Genomic DNA, 19,844 nt, shown 5'->3' with positions numbered 1-19,844 from the left:
GATTGGAATCATATATTTTATGACTGTGCGCTATTAAAGAAAGTTTGAGAAGAAGCTAACACATTTTAAAGGCAATTTTTACAGACAATTTTATGCTTACAAAATCACTTGCATTATCCAATATACCTGTTCCAGACTGTATATATAAAAAATATTCTTTGCTCTGGTCTATACTGTCCATTGCCAGGAAAACAATTACAAGAAACTGGAATTCTTCATTAGTTCCCTCATTTAAAGAGATTAAAGGTCTTCTCTTGGAAATATCTAAGTTAGAAATGTTAACTATCAAATATAAATCTACAAGGAATACAAAACTATATTACAAATGGGAAAATGTACATGAATTATTAGTTAAAGAACTGGATAAATGATTAATGCAGTAACCTTTCTTTTTTCTTTTTTTCTGCCAAAATTAACTTAATTGATCTTGTTATCTGATACATTGTGATCATTGTATATAGTTTTTTTTGTGCTATTATAGTTATTGTATTATTTTCTTTTTTAAATATTTACTTTAAAAATTCAACTTATTAAATTTTTTCAAAATATTTGTTCATTATACTAATGTTTTCAATAAAGCAGTTTAAAAAAAAAAGGGATGTCAGATATGTGTCTATATTAAATCAGCGAACGCGGACTTATCGACCCTTTAAAAGTGAAAGCTTGAAATTCGGAAGACATGGAACAGCGACTTTTTTCCCAGGGGAAAAAAATCACTGTTCCACAAAACAAACAAAAAAAAACTTCAAAACACAAAATAAAGTGGGGAGCTTCGCCCCCACCCTCTTACTTAAATATACTAAATCCGAGATCCCACCACAGTAGAGGAAATGGCAAAATCATGAAAATGGCCCAGCAATTTTTTTTCCCTGGGAAAAAAATTCACTGTTCTGTGTCTCTGGGATTTCAAGCTTTCGGTTTGAAAGGGTCGATAAATCAGCATTTGCTATTTTAAGCATTCGCTGATTTAATATAGCCCCTCAGATATGTGGGTACAAACCTTTCACATGATAATGAGATAACTACCATGATTAGTATGCCATGTGGTACAAAGAAGTTCCATATATTTCAGTATGAATAAAAATCTATTGAGGTTAGATGATATATTTTCCCTCAATGTCATTTAATAATCCTCCTTGTGTGGTAAAGGGAAGAGGGAGAAAAAGCACTCCATCTTGTTCCTTTTGCTTTTCACTTCTAAATAACCAAAAAGAAAGTTAGTTGCTATACCAAATAACTGCTGTATCAATAGTGTCAAGCTACTGAAATTACATGTTTTGTATAAGGATAGCTTCTGAGTCACGGCTGCCTTCTGGACATGACAGCTTACCCTGTAGATCTGAAAATGCAATAAGCAGTACAGCAGGCATATTTAGCAGCATGAAGGAAATCTTCAAAGCTCTATTCAATACATACATGATATATTTGTCATCCTCTTTCATGGACAACTTTGCTAACATGGCATTTCCCTGACAATTTGTGACACAGCCGTAAATGAAGCAAAATCAAAGACCACCCCCCAACACACACAAACAGTGGTGCATAAAATGATTGCCCTCTCTTAAAGCAACAAACACTGTCATATCTCTAGCTGAATAAAAGAATGCATCAAACAACTCAACTTAGCAGACCAAGGCTTCCAGGCTAACAAAACTCTTACAGGGATGCATTTCAGAGCCCAAGGAAAAACATGAAAAAAGACCTCTCTCTACATCTCAGTATACTTATTTAATATGAGAAGAATATGAGACAAGCACAAAGACAGGTATTAATGAAAATGCTACTCTTCAGATAACTCTCCAGATTTCCCTAAAAAGGTTTGGCCAATGAATTCATCAACTGAGAATCTTTCATATCCAAATAGGGCTACATAAAATCCCCATCCAGAACACTCCTCAGCTGTTATACCGTGTCAGCTCTATGTCCTACCTGTCATCAGACCACATGGTTTCATTTTCAATCCAGATTTGCCAAATATTTTCGTAAGGCATAATAACCTTAACAATAGCCACCCTTAAAGTTAATAATAATAATAAATTAAAATGTGGTTACACCTTTATTATTATGTGCTGCAGACAGTCAACTTGTACTTGGATGTGTTTCTATTTTACTCTATGTGGGATTTACTCAAGATGATATAAAAAAGTACAATATCACTACAGAATATTTACACAAGATTAGTAACATTTTAATGCAATTACTATTGCATGTATAATTAACAACATAAAACACTGTAACTTAGTAGTATATACACAAAAACGTATCTAGTCATGTTGAAATTATGGCTTACTACTACTGCACTAAGTGTGCATATTTGAATAGTGGCTTTACTTTTAATTGTTGATGTTTACAGCATGCAACTATTTTAAAAGCAGTATGACACCTACCTGTTAAACATTCTGTCAGCATTATCATACTTTCCATTATGTACACACAACATGTACTCTGGAGCTACAAAGATATAGACAGGGAGTTAAAGTCAGTCATCTAAGGTGTACAGCAAAATCAAACATCCATTGAAGAAACTGTCTTACCAACTCTCATAAGGTAGAAAAGAACATATCCTGGAGAAGAGTAATGGCTCCCAAACATGAATTTGGGGTCTGGCATTTCACGATAACGAGCCTGTAAGAGGATAAAAATACAGACATTTTTAACAGCACTAACCAATTAATATTTACTTGAAGTACTGCCAGATTACAAACTGGTTATTAAGCTATCCCTCAGGTTCCAACCTAAAGGAAGTGAGAAGGTTTACAATGAACTTACTATTTAAACAATGTACAATTAACCACATACTATGGATGCTGCTGAATCAATGAGTCATGAAAGATTACTCCCTGGTACAATAAGACTGAAGCCAGTCATGACTTACTATCCCACAGAGAAACCAGCAGGATGGATTGTACTGAGAACTACACAAACATTAAGTCATAACAGACTTGAACCTTACTGTGTTAAACAAAATGGCATTGCAAAGAAGAATGATAATGAGCATTCATGCCACTATGCCACGTCATATCCCACACCAGATCCACAACCCGGTACTTCGGCCAGCTGTATGCCTTAATGGCACTGTCAAGCCTTGCCTTAATCCTCCCCTTAACTTGGGCTACTGACATACTCAGCTAAAACTTGCCCATATGTATAATTAAAAGTAAAACTCATAATAAGCAAAATACGTAAAAATGTACAAGAAATATTTAAAAAAAATCACTACTCAAAGTGTGACTAAATAAACAAATACTTAAAGCAGATACTACAGACTCAGGAATGGGCAGTCACTTTTTCTCTGACAGCACATTGTGTCAGAGTTAGTATATGTAAGTAGGTGGGAGTGAAGCTCCCCCCAGGGGGTGCATAGGGTGAACTTCCCTTTGCAACAAAATGTGCTTAAAACAATGCAACTTCCTGGTGCTTTTCAATCAACAACTATAACCTTCAGGCAGTCAGGATGACTGTGACAGACAAAGCATCCTTGTCCTGAACTTGGCTACAAAAGATGCAGCTTTTTAATCAACAATCTATATTCAGATTTTCTTCATTTATAGTCCCAAGTTATGCAACTCATTCTCAATATTACATTATTTTACCATTAAATTACTTTTATTTATTGAATGTAGCAGGATGACATAAAATTGGTTTTGAGGGAATTTTCTCATAGCTTTGGCAATCTTAATTCCTTTACTGCTTAATCTTATAATTAATTTAGTGGATGCAATTTAAAATGTATATAGTTGTATGTTATCATCTGAACTTAGGTTCATAGGCAGGTACTAGGCTATTGGCCCTAGAGCCTATATAAGCCTAGCCAAAAAGGTACCTTGACTTTCGCCACCCAAGGAAATTATTTTCCTGTGTCCCCGTCGAGCAGAACCACAAAAGTGATCCCTGGGGTGAATTTCCTATCTCCCATCCAATCATCAAGACTTTTCTTGAAGAGTGCTAACGAGGAGCTTTGTTTGATATAGATAGGTAGTTTGTTCCAGAGTATGGGAAGTCTCTGGGACAGGAATCTATCCCTCCAGCATGTTCTGTTTATCGTGGTGACAAGGTTCAGGTCCCTAGAGCATGCAGATTGGAGGGACTGAGATTTCTTTAAGTGGAGCATGTCCAACAGATCTGGGTTTGACATAGCTTTGTATGTTATGCAGAGATTGCCTCTGAGTAGGTGATATGCGACAGAGTAAAGCTGGAGTTTTATGAAATGGTCTACGTAGGGCATCTGTTTGAGGCCGGTAATCCTCTTTGTGAGGTATTTCTATGGCCTTTCCAGTTGTTGTAGATGTCTTGTGAGGTACATATCAAAAGGAGCGATCTATTCTATAATGGGTCTAAACAGTGACGAGTAGAGGGGAACAATGACCTCTTTTTTTTCTTGGATGAGAACCCTTTTGTGATGAGGTACTGTGGTGATGGCATGATCAGGAGAGACTACTGTCCACCTGTGTCCCAGGATCTCTTATCACACTTTCGGTGTTAAGTAGACTACCGCCTATGTGGTAGTTCATGGGTACAGAGTTTTTACCAAAAGGGATGACAATGCACTTTTTGGCATTGAGCTTGAGGCCATGGCTTTGACACCAGGCATCTGTCCCAGTGAGGCCCTTTTGTAGAATCACCAAGAAAATTGTCGCACAAGCAGTATGCAGACAATGAGAGCCAGTGAGCCCTGAAATATTCCAATGTGTGCTTTAAATCAAGCCAACATGCCCAGTTCAGTACAAAGATGCTTTCTTTATTCAGACAAATGAAAAGATATAAGCACTTTTGTTCCAAAAATAAAAGCAGGAACTTCAAAAAATACAAGGAAATTAAGGAAGTAAATTGTTTTAAATAGGAAATCTTACATGACATCACTTCCTGGATTAGTGAAAACCACTCCCAAGTCTGAAACAGTCTTCTGGAACAGAAGTCTGAAACAGTACACATGAATGTTTCAGCACAAAACAGTATAAATATCAACATATAAAAATATATAAAAATACATATAAAAACTGATTGTGCAAATGTCAACAATTTGGAATATTTCAGGGCTCACTAGCTCTCATTGTCTGCATACTGCTTGTGCAAATATTTTCTTGGTGGTTTGTGCATTTTTTCAACTTTTACTACCCTTTTTTAGGATGTCCACATCATTAGAAGTTTCGATTATGGCTCCTAGTTTGCAGTCATCTGCGAACTTCGTTAGCCAAAGACCTTCTGCGTTAGCCTGTACTTCAGAGAAGTAGATACCAAACATGATGGACAATACAGTTACGACTACTGAATCCTACACAATTGCACTTTATAAGCACTTACATGAGTGTATGGATCGTGCTATCCCAAACAGAACCAAGGCGCTATCCTCCAAAAAAAGGAAGCCAATCTGGTGGTCCCCTGCCATAAACAAACTCTACAACAGATGGAAGAAACTGTTGCAAAAGAGAGTAAAATCCCATGAGTGGAGGAGCTCTCCCTGGTCAGCCTCAGTAAGAAGCTGCGATCCCTGATAAACTCCTCCAAAGCTAGTTACGAAAACAAAATTGCCACTGATTCTAAAGACAACCACAAAGCATTCTATATCTATGTCAAGAATCTCAATGGCAACACTCAGATCTGCTCTGAGTTACAGCACAATGGCACTAAATATACAGATCCAACTGATATTGCCAACATCCTGGCAGATAGGTTCAGTGCTAACTTTACCCCCCTCTCACCCCCTAAAGAACCCATCTCTATACCGGAAGAATGCAAAGTTCCTGTAATTACGGCTGCACAGGTAAAAACCATACTCTCCAAAGCCAAGAACACAGCATCCATGGGAACAGACAACATCCCAAGCTACGAACTACAGAACGAACTTGCACCGCACCTAAGTACCATGTTCAATCATAGCCTCACCTCTGGCTTTGTGCCTGCTGAATGGTGCACAGCGACGGTTATCCCACTCCACAAGGGGTGAGCCACCACGGACCCCGGGAACTACCACCCCATTAGCTTGACGAGCCTGGTCTGCAAGGCCATGGAACGTATCATCATGGAACTTATAAACAAAGACATTGGTAATCTCCAAACTCTGGACCCCACCCAGCTCGGGTTTGTAAAAGGCAGATCATGTCTCCTAAACCTGATAGGCTTCTTTGAAGCAGTCACCAAAGCCGTATACAAGGTTAAAGTGGTTCACACATCCTATCTAGATCTTGCCAAGGATTTCGACACCATCCCCCACTCTGGAATTATAGATAAACTCACTAAACTAGGTATAAATCCCTATGTTGCAAGATGGGTTGCCAACTGGCTCAATGACAGAACCCACACTGTGAAAGTAGCAGACTCCAAATCCGACTTCAGACCAGTGACAAGTGGAGTACCACAGGGTTCAGTCCTGGGTCCTCTCTTGTTTTGTATCTACTTCTCTGAAGTACAGGCCAAGACAGAAGGTCTTTGGCTAATGAAGTTAGTAGATGACTGCAAACTAGGAGCCATAATCTAAACTCCTAACAATGTGGACATCCTACAAAAGGGCCTCACTGAGACAGATGCCTGGTGTCAAAGCCATGGCCTCAATCTCAATGCCAAAAAGTGCACTATCATCCCCTTTGATAAAAACTCTGTACCCGTGAACTACAACATAGGCGGTAGTATACTTAACACCAAAAGTGTGATAAGAGACCTTGAGACACAGGTGGACAGTAGTCTCTCCTTTGATAATCACATCGCCACAGTAGTCAGGAAATCCTTCTACGTGGCACACCTCATCACAAAATGTTTCTCATCCAGAAAAAAAGAGGTCATTGTTCCCCTCTGCTCATCACTCATTAGACCCACTATAGAGTACAACGCCCCTTTTGGTATGTACCTCACAAGACATCTACAACAACTGGAAAGGCCACAGAAATACCTCAAAAAGAGGATTACCGGCCTCAAACAGATGCCCTACGCAGACCGTCTCAAAAAACTCAAGGTTTACTCAGTTGCATATCGCCTACTCAGAGGTGATCTCTGCCTAACATACAAAGCTTTGTCAAACCCAGAGCTGTTGGACATGCTCCACTTAAAGAAATCTGAATCCCTCCAAGCTACACACTCTAGGGACCTAAACCTGGTCACCACAATAAACACAACATGCCGGAGGGATAGATTCCTGTCCCAGAGACTTCCCATACTCTGGAATAAACTACCTATCTATATCAAACGAAGTTCCTCATTAGCACTCTTCAAGAAAAATCTTGATGATTGGAGGGAAACAGGAAATTCACCCCAGGGATCACCTCTGTTGCTCTGCTCGACAGTGGCACAGGAAAATAATTTTCTTGGGTGGCAAAAGCCAGGGTACCTTTTTGGCTGGGCTTGTATAGGCCCCAGGGCCAATAGCCTAGTACCTACCTATAAGGAGAGGACCCAGGACTGAACCCTGTGGTACTCCACTTGTCACTAGTCTGAAGTTGGATTTGGAGTCTGCTACTTTCACAGTGTGGATTCTGTCAGTGACACAATTGGCAATCCAGCTTGTGACATACGGATTTATACCTAGTTTAGTGAGTTTATCTATAATTCCAGAGTGGGGGGTGGTGTCGAAAGCCTTGGCGAGATCTAGATAAGCTGTGTGAACCACCGTACCCTCATCTACAGCTTTGGTGACTGTTTCAAAGAAGTCTACCCGGTTTAGGAGACATGACCTGCCTTTTACAAACCCGAACTGGGTGGGGTCCAGAGTTTGGAGATTACCAATGTCATTGTTTATAAGTTCCATGATGATACGTTCCATAGGCTTGCAGGCCAGGCTCGTCAGCCTAATGGGGTAGTAGCTCCTGAGGTCTGTGGTGGCTCTCCCCTTGTGGAGTGGTATAACTGTCACTGTGCACCATTCAGGGGGCACAAAGCCTGAGGTGAGGCTATGACTGAACATGGTACTTAGATGGGGTGCCAGTTTGTTCTGTAGTTCATGTAGATCACAGCCTGGGATGTTGTCAGGTCCCATGGATGCTGTGTTCTTGGCTTTGGAGAGTGTGGTTTTTACCTGTGCAGCCGTGATTACAGGAACTTTGCATTCTTCCGGTATAGAGATGGGCTCTTTAGGGGGTGAGAGGGGGGGTAAAGTTAGCACTGAACCTATCTGCCAGGATGTTGGCAATATCAGTTGGATCTGTATATTTAGTGCCATTGTGCTGTAACTCAGAGCAGATCTGAGTGTTGCCATTGAGATTCTTGACATAGTTATAGAATGCTTTGTGGTTGTCTTTAAAATCTGTGGCGATTTTGTTTTCGTAACTAGCTTTGGAGGATTTTATGAGGGATCTCAGCTTCTTACTGAGGCTGATCAAGGAGTTCCTCCAATCATGGGATTTTACTCTTGTTTTGCAACGGTTTCTTTCTTTTGTTGTAGAGTTTGTTTATGGCAGAGGACCATCAGATTGGCTTCCTTAGTTTTTGGAGGATAGCATCTTGGTTCTGTTAGGGATTACATGATGCAGTCACTCGTGTAAGTGCTTATAAAGTGCATTTGTGTAGGATTCAGCAGTCGTACCTCTATTGTCCGTCTGATTGGGTGTCGGGAAGTTTGTCACTTTTGTCTTAAGAAGCGTGAAGTTGGCTTTGGAGAAATTTTTATGGTGGTTTCCCTAATGGGGGGTGGGGATGGGATGTGGATGTCTAGGGTGATTAGCTTGTGGTCAGATTTGACCAACGAGGAATTGACCTCTAGTGTGGAACACCGGTTGCCCATGTTGGTAATGACCAAGTCTAGGATACTGTTGCCTCTGGTGAGAGTGTGGATAAGTTGATCCAAGGCATTGGAATTTATGAATTCCAGAAAACATTGAGCAAAAGAGTTGGTACACGAGTAGTTTTCTCAGTTAATGGTGGGGTAGTTGAAATCGCCCATTATTAGGGTGTTAGGTTGTACCCTAATATTTTCCAGTGCATTAAGAAATGAGGAGTGGGAATCCTGGGGTATGGTGGGGGAACTGTAGCAAGCTACAATTTGGATTGCGGTCTTGCCCAGAGTTAGTTGCACTTGGATAATCTCGGATGCATTATGCTGAGCAACTAGCCTGGAGGTGTGGATATCCTTAATGAATATGGACACGCCTCCGCCTTTAGTGTTTCGGTCCATGTTAGGTGGCCGAAAGGTGTGGTATGAATTATAGCCTGGTAATGCAGGGGTGATTTCTGGAGCCTTGAAACAGGTCTCTATCACTGCACAGATGTTGATGTTCTCCATTTTAAGGAGTGCCTCGAGTGAGTGCATTTTGAGGTTTAGACTTCTAGCATTGAGTAGCATTACCCTCAGCTTTTGCTTGCTTGTACCTGTTATGGTGGTGAATTTGTCATTTGAACTTTGCCTAAAAAAGGCACTATAAGCATGGCAAGAGCCTTAGCCAGTATCCGGAATCCCAAGGGCGACAGGTGCAAGCTATCTCTGGCAAAGCATCGTGGTCTGTCGATCATGTCATACCAGGCAGACAAGATACTGGATCCCCTTAGAATGATACCAGAAAGCTTAGCCAATTGTTGAAGTCAATCATTTTGTCCTTGTACTGTGGTATCATTCTGGGTGATGGCAAGATGCTACTCAGGGCTAGGGTCATACCTGCCTGGGCTACAAGATCAGACAGCTCTTCCATGTCTCTTTTCATGTAGTCGAGGGAGGTACATCTCAGGTCATTCACACCAACATGGACAATGACAGAGTCATATTTGTACTTGTTGTGGAGTAACCCGAGTGTGTGCATTATGTGGCGGATCCTGGCACCCAACAGGCAGCTGACAGTAACTTTCTCTTTGTTTAGCCTGGTGAGTGGAATATCAGTGTGCCTGACTATAGAGTCACCTATGACTAGAGTGTTTGGTACGCTGTTATGCCTTATAAGCTGCGGTTGTAAGGATTTTATGTCCTTATGAAGTGTTTTGCACAACAATAAATATTAGCTCACTAATTAGTGTACATCATTAGCATAAAACCTTTTTTCCCCAATCATCTTATGGGTTGGGTTGTCATATTAACTGTCAACCACCTCTCTCGATTCATTGCCAGTGTCCTACACTGTTCTTCAGTCATGCCAGAGTGTAGCATGTCATCTCTCACACAATTCATCCACCCCTTTGCTAGATGGCCTGGTTTCCTCTTGCCTTCTTCCTGTCTCTCCTATATTATCTTCTGCTTTCCTGCATATATGCCTAAATCAAAGTAATCGTTGTCGCCTCACAGTACAACATTGTCCTGTTAGATTCTCAGCTAGAGCGTCTTCTGTGTGGAGACGTGTGAATGGGCGTACCTTCGCTGAAGGTTGTGCATCAGAGCTGGCAACTTGGCACGTAAAAATATACTGATAAGGAAATGAAATGTCAAACTGAAGGTACACAGCATGAAACAGAGTACAGACAAGACAGCTATGGTGATAAATGTGGGAAATCATAAGAAAGTGAAAATTTGAAATAGACTAAAAATAGTGGAACAGGTTAACAACTTCAAATATCCAGAAGGAGTGGTTGAGGAGGAGGGAAGTATAAATGAGAGGTCAAAGCTAGAATAATAAGAAGTTATGTACCTACCATAACGTTCCATGTTAGTTGTCTTCTCTCGCCTTCTTTCTTGCTTGATGGGTTCGGAGCCGATCCCTCGGCTCCGACTCGGCACTTGCTAAACTCGAGAGTTTCTTCTACCAGCTCGAGGCAGCCCCATATCCCATGATGCAAGGCGGTAAGTACCTAGATCTCGTTTGTAAACAAAGGGCAATAGCACCAAGCATACAATACTTCCCAAAGGAAGAAGAAACTTACAGATGTAAAAAGGACCAGGTCTGAATGGTCTTTAGCATAATAGTTTCTTATACAAGGTCTGTCCAGGCCAGGGGGAAGGAGGGAGGGTCGCAAGAAAGAAGGCGAGAGAAGACAACTAACATGGAACGTTATGGTAGGTACATAACTTCTTAATGTTAAGTTGTCAATCTCGCCTTCATTCTTGCTTGATGGGACCGTCCCTAGCACCTCTATCCTGGGTGGCTCAATGGAACAAACTCTTGAGGACTGTAGAGCCAAAACTGGCTCTGTCCCTGGAGGCCAAGTCCAATTTGTAATGGGAAACAAAAGTGTGAGGAGTGGCCCAAGTGGCGCTGCACAAATAGTGTCCAAAGGCAGTCTAGCTTGAAAAGCTGTAGAAGTAGCTAAACTCCTAGTTGAATGTGCTTTAGGTTTTGAGCACAGCTGTTTTCCCCTGATCGTATAAATTTCAGTGATGACCGAAGAAAGCCATCTGGACAAAGTCACTTTAGAAACAGGAAGGCCTTTTTATTATCCGCATAGGAAACAAAAGTTGATCAGATTTTCTAAATTTTTTGTTCTGTCCAAATAATATCTAAGCTGACGGTGGGCGTCAAGATAATGTAGCTTTTGTTCAGCTCTATCTGAATAGTTAGGAAAAATACAGGAGATCAATGGATTGATTCAGATTGTTTTTTTGAGGCGACCTTAGGTAAAAAGGATGGATTAGTTCTCAAAGATACTCTGTCTTTGTGAAAAATCAAATAGGGGGTCGAACCGAAGAGCATGAAGTTCAGACACCCTCCTGGCAGATGTAATAGCCACTAGGAATAAAGTTTTCCAAGAAAGATATTTCAGGGAACAAGAAACAGCTGGCTCGAAGGGGAAGAATCAAGGATGTCAGCACTAAATTTAGATCCCACTGAGGAGGAGGATTCCTGATTGGAGGCTTTAGTAGGAAAATTCCTTTCAAGAAGGCCCTGCAGAGCCTATGGGACATAATATTATGATCTGCTATCCCGACATGAAAATTAGAAATAGCAGCCAACTGAACTCTGACTGTAGAAGAAGAGGAGCCTGCATGAAAAATCTCTGCTAAGAAGTCCAGAACTGCCTGAACAGGGGCAGTAAAAGGATCAATATTTTGGGCCTTAGCCCAATAAGAGAAACGTTTCCATTTGCTTGTGTAAATCCTCCTGGTAGAGGATTTTAGTGAAGCTACTATGATGTCTCTAACTGGGTTAGAGATCAAAGGAAGCCTGGCTAAGGAAGGAAGTGGAGCAACCATGCTGTGAGGTTGAGAGAAGGGATTGACCGGTGCAGCTGACCGGATTGGTGAATCAGTAGATCTGGCACTGGGTCCAGATGCCACGGCTGCACCAAAAGGTGATGATGGAGGAACGGAACCAAACTTGTCGAGGCCAGTAAGGGGCAATGAGAATCAATTTGGCTCTCAAAGCGGTAGCTTTCTGGATCACCTGAGGGATCAGAGGAAATGGAGGAAGGCATAAAGAAGTCCCTGGGGCCAATCCTGGGTCAGAGCGTCTCTGGGGGATGGCCTGATAGAGGAAGAGGCTGAAGAAGTCCGGACATTTGCTGTTTTGGGGAGTAGCAAAAAGATCGCAACATGGATGACCCCATTCCAGAAAAATCTCTTCCGCTATGGATTGCTTGAGAGACCACTCGTGAGGCATGAGAATAGCTCTGCTCAATCTGTCCGCTATAATGTTGGTTTTCCCAGGGATATGCGTTGCTACCAGAAACCGATGAGAGGAGATCGCCCATTGCCATAGTCTGGCGCTTCTCGACACAAGGGGTAGGACTTGGTTCCGCCCTGTTTGTTGATATACCAAACTACAGACATGTTGTCTGTGTGGACTGCAATTGTCCCTACGGGAAGAAAGTCGTTGAGGGCTTGCAACGTTAAAAGCACTGCTCTCATCTCCAGGACATTTATGTGCAGATGGTACTCGAGCGGTTGCCACGTCCCATGAACCATCCTGCCCTGATAATGACCCCCACCCGATCAGGGAGGCATCCGTGGTGACAGTGGCTATCGGGGCGGAGGTACAAAGCACCTGCCTTGGTGAACCAGAGGCGATGTGATCCACCAAGCAAGATGTTCTTTGCATGTTTGTGTCACCAGAATCTGGTGACGCATTGGGAGTTGCTGGTATGACCACTGTGTGAACAGCATCCACTGAAGGAGGCGCATGTAGAATCGAGCCAGGGAAGAAGAGTAATGGCCGCAGCCATGAGACCTAATACCTTTAGAACCATTCTGGCCTGTACTTTCTTGCTGGCCAGAATGATCCTGACATGAGTCTGAATGTCTGAAACTCTTTGTTCTGTAAGGGTAGCTGACATCCGAACAGTGTTTAAGTTTGCGCCTATGAAGGTAATAGACTGGCAGGGCGATAAGGATGACTTTCGAAGTTGATTGAGATGCCTAAATGAGAACAAAGGTCTATTGTGTAATCCCTGGCTTGTATAAGCTGAAGCCTGGTGGTGGCTGACAGGAGCCAGTCGTCGAGATACGGAAACACCTGGAATCCTTGACGTCTCAGGTGAGCCGTGACCACTGCCATGCATTTGGTGAACACTCTGTGGGCTGTAGTGAGACCAAAGGGCAGGGCTCTGAACTGGAAGTGACTGGACCCCAGCCGGCGGAGAAATCTCCTGGAGCGTCTGTGAATTTTGATGTGATAGTACGCATCCTGAAGATCTATTGAGCACATCCAGTTGTCCTTCTGTAAGAAGGGCAGAATTGACTGAAGAGTGACCATTCGGAATCTTGTCTTCCTGACAGACTTGTTGAGTCTGCTGAGATCCAATATTGGTCTCCAGTCTCCCGTCTTTTTGGGGACCAAAAAGAACCTTGAGTAGATTCCGGGCTCTGAATGGTCTATTGTAACTGGCTGAATGGCTCTTTTTTGCAGTAGTTTTGCGATTTCTAACTCTGCAATCTCCCTTAGACCGGGTGGTACATCTGGAAGGGAACTTGAGGGAAGGGACTTTCCTCGAAAGGAATTATGTAACCCTTGGATATGATCGACTGTACCCATCTGTCTTGAGTGAGGGAATGCCAGGCTTCTGGGTACAGTGATAATCTTCCCCGACTGCCTCCAAGGAGGGACAGCCGGGCAACACCTCAGGGATGCTGAAAGGGCTTATCAGAGAGAGGCTCCCTGTTTCCCTCGTTCTTGGACCCCTCTGCCTCTAGAGCGGCGTCTGTTGTTGTTACCCCTCTGCCTCTAGGGGTAAACTGACCACGTGAATCGGCGTGACTCCTTGGGATTTACGGAACCACATCTTCCCACCCTTCTGTCCTTTGGGATAAGGCCTAGAAGGGTGGAAAACGGACTCCAACAGCAGAAAGAGTCTTGCCGTCCTGCTCACACCTGGTCAAGGTTTCCTTCACCTGAGGGCCAAACAAAGCTGACCCATCAAAGGGAGAATTTGTGAAGGACGCCTTAAAGGGATCCATAAAATCACATAGCCGCATCCAGGCTTGGCGTCTAAGAGCCACACCTGTGCCTGCGGCTCTACTCGCTCCATCCGCAGCATAAGATATTAGCCGCATGGAGGAGTTAGCAATGGAATTGAGGGTTCCTAGCTGCGAAGCAATCTTTTCTTGAGCCCCTGCAGCTGTAGGATCCTGAACTACTTCTCCCAGCTCCTTCAGGATATCTCTCTGGAGTCTGGTGAAGTGACAAAGATAATTCAGCGAACGCATAGCAAAGGTCGCTGAGGAAAACATCCGCTTGCCGTACCTATCCATGGTCCTAGAGTCCTTATTAGGAGGATGGACGGGCACGGAAGGATCTGCAAGTTCCTTTTTGGTGGCCGCAGCCACCACCATGGCATCAGTGGGGACACCCTTGGTAAGGAATTGTTTGTCACTCGGGGCAGTGATAAATTTTGAAGGCCTCCTAGGGACTGGCTCTACAGAGTCAGGAGCTGCCCACTTTCGTGCAATAACTTGCATAAGGGGTCGAAGGCGGAGACACCCAGGAGGTGGAGGGCCGAGATCCAAACGCCTCTAGGTATACTGACTCATCCTCAGAGGGATTGTTGGTGGGCCAGTTTCCCCTCTGTTTCAGAAGTTCTAGGATGTCTGAGAAGGAGACATCCTCAGAGGGGGATCTAGGGGATCCCTCTGACTCATCAAAGTCAGTATCCGAAGTGACAGACTCGGGAGAGTCTACATGCTTCCTCTTACAAGTCCTCTTCCTAGGAGGATCTCCAGAAACATCAGGAGAATCCACGGAAGAGGGGAAATTCCCAATGGGGAAACCTGAGGCGGAGGATCTCTGGGTCCTGTAGCAAGAGAAGTGGCAGAGATGTCAACAGGTACTATAGAGGGAGGAGCTACGGGAACAGACTGCTGACTGATACCAGTGGCCAGTACACTCTTCATTACCTCGAATGCTCCCCTCCCAGGCAGGTCCGAGAGAACCCGCTCCGAAGAGCTAGGAACTCCCGGGACCACCGAAGGGAAGTCTCGAGGCAGATGTCGGAGCCGAGCTCACCAAGGCCGAGGCTCCAAGGGGAAGAGCGGGCTCGGACAAGGGTCCGATGCCACTCACCCCCTCGGAGGAGACCATGGAAGCCCGACCACTGAATCCCTCTAAGGAAGAGGAGATAAGAGTAGAGGCTGAAGGAACAGAAGGGGGTATCCGTCCTCCAGCCGTAGCAGTAACCATGCCCGAAGACTCCAACTCCAAACTCTGGGGTAGAGTTGAAGGAGGAACTGTAACGGGGTGTGGACCAACAGTCGTCTGCTGAGACGGACTGTGTAGCATTTGGGCCAGTACCTGTGACTTGAGTAATCTACTGACCACTCTCTCTAGGTCATGATCTGACAACCTGGATGACCTTGAAGATCGGCTCCGATGGCTCCGTTCCGATAGAAGAGGCGAAGCCGGAGCCGAAAGTATTGGCTCCAAGGAAGGAGACCTTGACCTCTTCCTGGAATGAGCCATCGGAGCCGATACTACAGAACCTGTCGGCGCCGACTTCTCGGAGCCGACAGAACGTCTCGATGTATCGGCTCCAGCCGGAGCTGATACAGCCACCAAAGTAAGGGTGTCGGAGCCGATCGGACCCGACACCGATGCCTGTGCCACATGGGTGTCGGAACCGATCGGCGCCGACATCGAAGTGGACAATACAGATTCGGCACCGATAGCCATCGGTGCCGAAGCTGTCAATCCAGAATCGGCTCCAGCCGAGCGATCTCGACTCAACGAGTCGGAGCCGAGGCCGCAGGCTTAGATACAGAAGCCTGGGCCTTGGCAGGTTTTGTTGATTTTGGTGGAGCCGACTTAGCCGGAGAGCCCTCCGGCTTAAGAAGGCCCCTAAGAATCAACTTGTTACGTCTCTCCTGCAGGACTCTCTGGCTGAAGGAGTGACAAATAGCACAGGAGTCCTGCAGGTGAAGAGGGCCCAGACAATACAGGCAAGAAGTGTGACCGTCTGTCAGAGACATCTTCTGACAGCACGAGTCACACTTCTTAAAACCTGAAACCCTCTCCTTTGACATGGTGCCGAACACACAATACACACACACCAGTCAAATTAAATTAAATTAAATTAAACAAAATACCAAGAGGTATTCTATAAAACACCAACACACACACCCTAACGGGGGGGGATGGGATAGGGAATTGACTAACAAAAAATTAAAAGAGACAGGGAATTTCTGTCAGAAAGGGATAGAAATTAAATTTAAACTATCAAAAAATTAGTTTTAGACTAAAAAAGGGGCTTGAAAAATCACAAAAGTGAACAACTTACCAGGAGCTGGTAAAAAGAAGACCTCCTAAGCGAAGCGGCAAACGAGATCTGGGAACTTACCGCCTTGCATCATGGGATATGGGGCTGCCCCGAGCTGGTAGAAGAAACTCTCGAGCTTAGCAAGTGCCGAGTCGGAGCCGAGGGATCGGCTCCGAACCCATCAAGCAAGAATGAAGGCGAGATTGACAACTTAACATTTTGTCTTTAATTGGCCTAGAGTGTCAGGTGTAATGTGTGACAAAAAAATGCTAAAGAGGTTGAAAGGTAAGGTATATACAACAGTTGTACAACTAACTTTTTTGTTTGGTACAGAAACCTTGATAGTGAAGGCAGAGCAGTTTAGAAAGATGTAGATACTGAAGTTCCTGAGTTGGGTGTTAGAATGTGCACTGTGATGATGAAGAAGATATAATTACATCAGAACAGAAGATAAAGTAGCTCCAACTGCAGAGTAGGTGAAAGAGAACAAATTACTTTCATTTGGGCACAACTGTACTTTAGCATACTAAATCTGTTCTTACCACACTCACTGCGCAACCTGGGCAGGTGCCCAGCATGGTACTCAATATTGGAAGCCCTCTCAGCTGCAGTTGTTGAAAAAGAAGCACACCATTATGCATACCAGTTTTTCAGACATTCAGCTTGCAGTTTGATAAAACAGTGGAAAACATGCTTACATATCTGTGGGGCATTCTCAGCTCATGCATCTTGGACCCAGGTGTCCAGAGTTCCCCCTCTTTCTCCTCTTCAGATTGTCATAATGGTGACGACACTGCTCATCAGTTCGGGGGATACCAGTAGCACTAGTAAGTTCGTTGGCCAACCAATACCTGGCCTCCGCCTTACATTCTTGAGACCTGGAAACTGCCCTGCATCGGCCTGGGTTCATAATTCTTTACCAGGAGCCCAACAAAGACCCTGGAATCCTGAACACCACATCTCTTTGCCCAAAAGCGCGAACCCTCTCCAACATCACCAGGCATGTCCGCAGATAATCAGACTTCAAAGAATGGTGCAGAATTTATACCTATTGTGCCTAATATAGGCTGTTTTTCCAGCCTTACATGTCATTGAGCAACATTTAAAAAAGCACCCTATTGCTTAGCAGCATGCACACCAACTAAGCAGAGCTAAGCAGTGCGAAAACTTGCACAACTGAGGTTTTAGCTAAGCTTAGCACCGTGCAAACAGTAATAGCCATTAGCATATTTAAGCAGTGCTCAGCACAGTGCAGCAGTGCCATATTTCATAAATTTGTTTTTAAAATTAAACATATATAATAAATTAAATTACAGCCATCTTATGACTGCTAAAGGCTCGAACCCAGGACCTACTAAGCATTAGGCTGTAACAATACCCATTTAGCTACCTGGATATTATGAAAACTAGAATACTTTCATATATACTACTGGGCTACCTGTTAGTGTTGCTAAGCACTGTGCTTTGCCACACAAACATGCTTAAATAGACCAAGAAGAATTCAGGAAACTCCCACAGCCAAGGACTTTCCAGTAAGTCATAATGATTATTTAAGAGATTTTATTCAACCCTCTTTTTTTCCAGAAAGTTTGAATATCCATTTTTCTCTTTGCTAACAGATAGGATCAGACAAATTAGTACTGAAAATCATTCATCATGGTTACAGGTAGCAGTAGAAGGAAATTCCTCCTTTCCAGGTTGTAATTTCACATCCTGCAGATAAGACTCTCTTGTTTGCACCGGTCCTTCATCTCATGCTATCCTAGGGAGTGATAGGACATGTTCCCCCTTCCCAGGTGGGAAGTGGTTTTATTCAAGAATGTTTTTGGTGCCAGAGAGAAAAGAAAATGCTTAAAGACCAGTTCTGGCTATTTCTTTCCTAAACCTATTTGTGATAGTGCTCAAGTTAAAAATGCTGTTACCTTTTATTCTTCATTCAAGTTTCCTATGTAATATTATATTTAAAAGATGCTTATCACATTTCTATTCATCTAGACTTCAGGCATTTCTTATGGTTGTGCGTGTGTGTAGATCACATTATCGGTTCTGCCTTAACTTTTGAACTATATACGGCACCAAAAGTGTTCACAGTGTATAGCCCTAGTTGTAGCACATTGCAGGCTACTGGGTATCCACATTTTTCTACATTTAGATGACTTGCTTATCTTTGCAGAGTCATTTTCAATGTGTAAGGAATCCCTCACTGGGTGAGAGAAATCTTACACAAGCTGGGATTCCAAGAGAGCATTCAGAAGTGTTTCTTGACTCCTTCTAACAGAAGTGTGTTTCTGGGGTGTCTGCTAGACACCAAAGTTCAAATAACTTTTCTTCCACTGGAAAAAAATAGATCTAGTTCTAGATCTGTTTCTAGGGTTTTCTACTCAGACTTCAGTCACTTCGAGGGATACATCAGGACTGTGAGTCTCATGGCTTCTGTGAGTCTAATGATAACCCTGGCAAGACTCCTCATGAGATTAAAAAACAGAAAAACTAGTAGCCTTAAAACTTTGTTGATGAGCTCAGTCACAGTAATTACCAAAAATCATGAAACCCAGGTAGTGTTCCAAAGCAGCAAGCCATTATTCATCACAGACCAGCAATCCTCAGTAAAAAAAAATCAGAAATACTTTACAATATTAAACATATCAATTTTTATACACTTAGATGTTGTTGTGTCTTTCGGCAATTCCCAGTTAGGGGTCACCACAGGCGGAGATGTTCGAGTGTATTCACTGTTGCAGTCATTACAATTGGGTTATCCTGCTGGCAGGCTACCCGCAGTCGGCCTGAATTCCAAAGTCTAGGTCCGGCGTCGCTTGCTGTTGCCTCCTTCCTGACGTCAGTGTGCCAGGGGTATAAAAGATGCAGCCAATGCCATTTTCTTCAGTTTTTCTTGCCCCAGATGTCAGGTGCCCTTAAAATGGTAGGCTAAATTATGCCAATAAGCATGCATGCACAAAAAATAAGCTTTCCTTCATCTACAAGAAAATACACCACATAGGTTGTATAGAATAGAGAAGTACAGATAAGTCCCAGCAAAGGAAAAGGGGGATGGTGGGAGGGTAACCTGGACTGCAACAGTGAATACACTCGAACATCTACATTTATGGTAGGTACACAACTGTACTATGTTCATCGTGTTTCACTGTTGCAGTCATTACAATTGGGTTGAATCCCAAAACTAAGGTTGGGAGGCTGGTGCTAAATGGGATGAGGAGAGGCTATCAGGCCCTGCAGAACTGCAGTGGCAAATCCTGCCCTGGATTAAGAGTAGAGAGGTAAATGATAGCGCTTTATAAAAGTATGCACTGAACTCCAAGTTG

The 19,844-nt window shown here is 43.3% G+C and overlaps 1 protein-coding gene across 1 annotated transcript in view; it reads right to left on the bottom strand.

The window, feature by feature from the left end:
- Positions 1-19,844, bottom strand: part of NSMAF (neutral sphingomyelinase activation associated factor) — a 2,091,028-nt gene that overhangs the window by 996,585 nt on the left and 1,074,599 nt on the right. The window contains exons 15-16 of the mRNA XM_044065485.1: positions 2,535-2,625; positions 2,388-2,451 (exon numbers count right to left, since the gene is read on the bottom strand). Of these exons, the coding sequence (XP_043921420.1) occupies positions 2,388-2,451; positions 2,535-2,625 (155 nt within the window). The remainder of the gene's footprint in view (positions 1-2,387; positions 2,452-2,534; positions 2,626-19,844) is intronic.

This window comes from Protopterus annectens, chromosome 3.part0, assembly GCF_019279795.1.
Source record: "Protopterus annectens isolate FY-2018-M chromosome 3.part0, PAN1.0, whole genome shotgun sequence".
NCBI lineage: Eukaryota > Metazoa > Chordata > Ceratodontiformes > Protopteridae > Protopterus > Protopterus annectens.
Note: the sequence above shows the minus strand (reverse complement) of the source record. Positions and strands in the feature narration are given on the sequence as shown.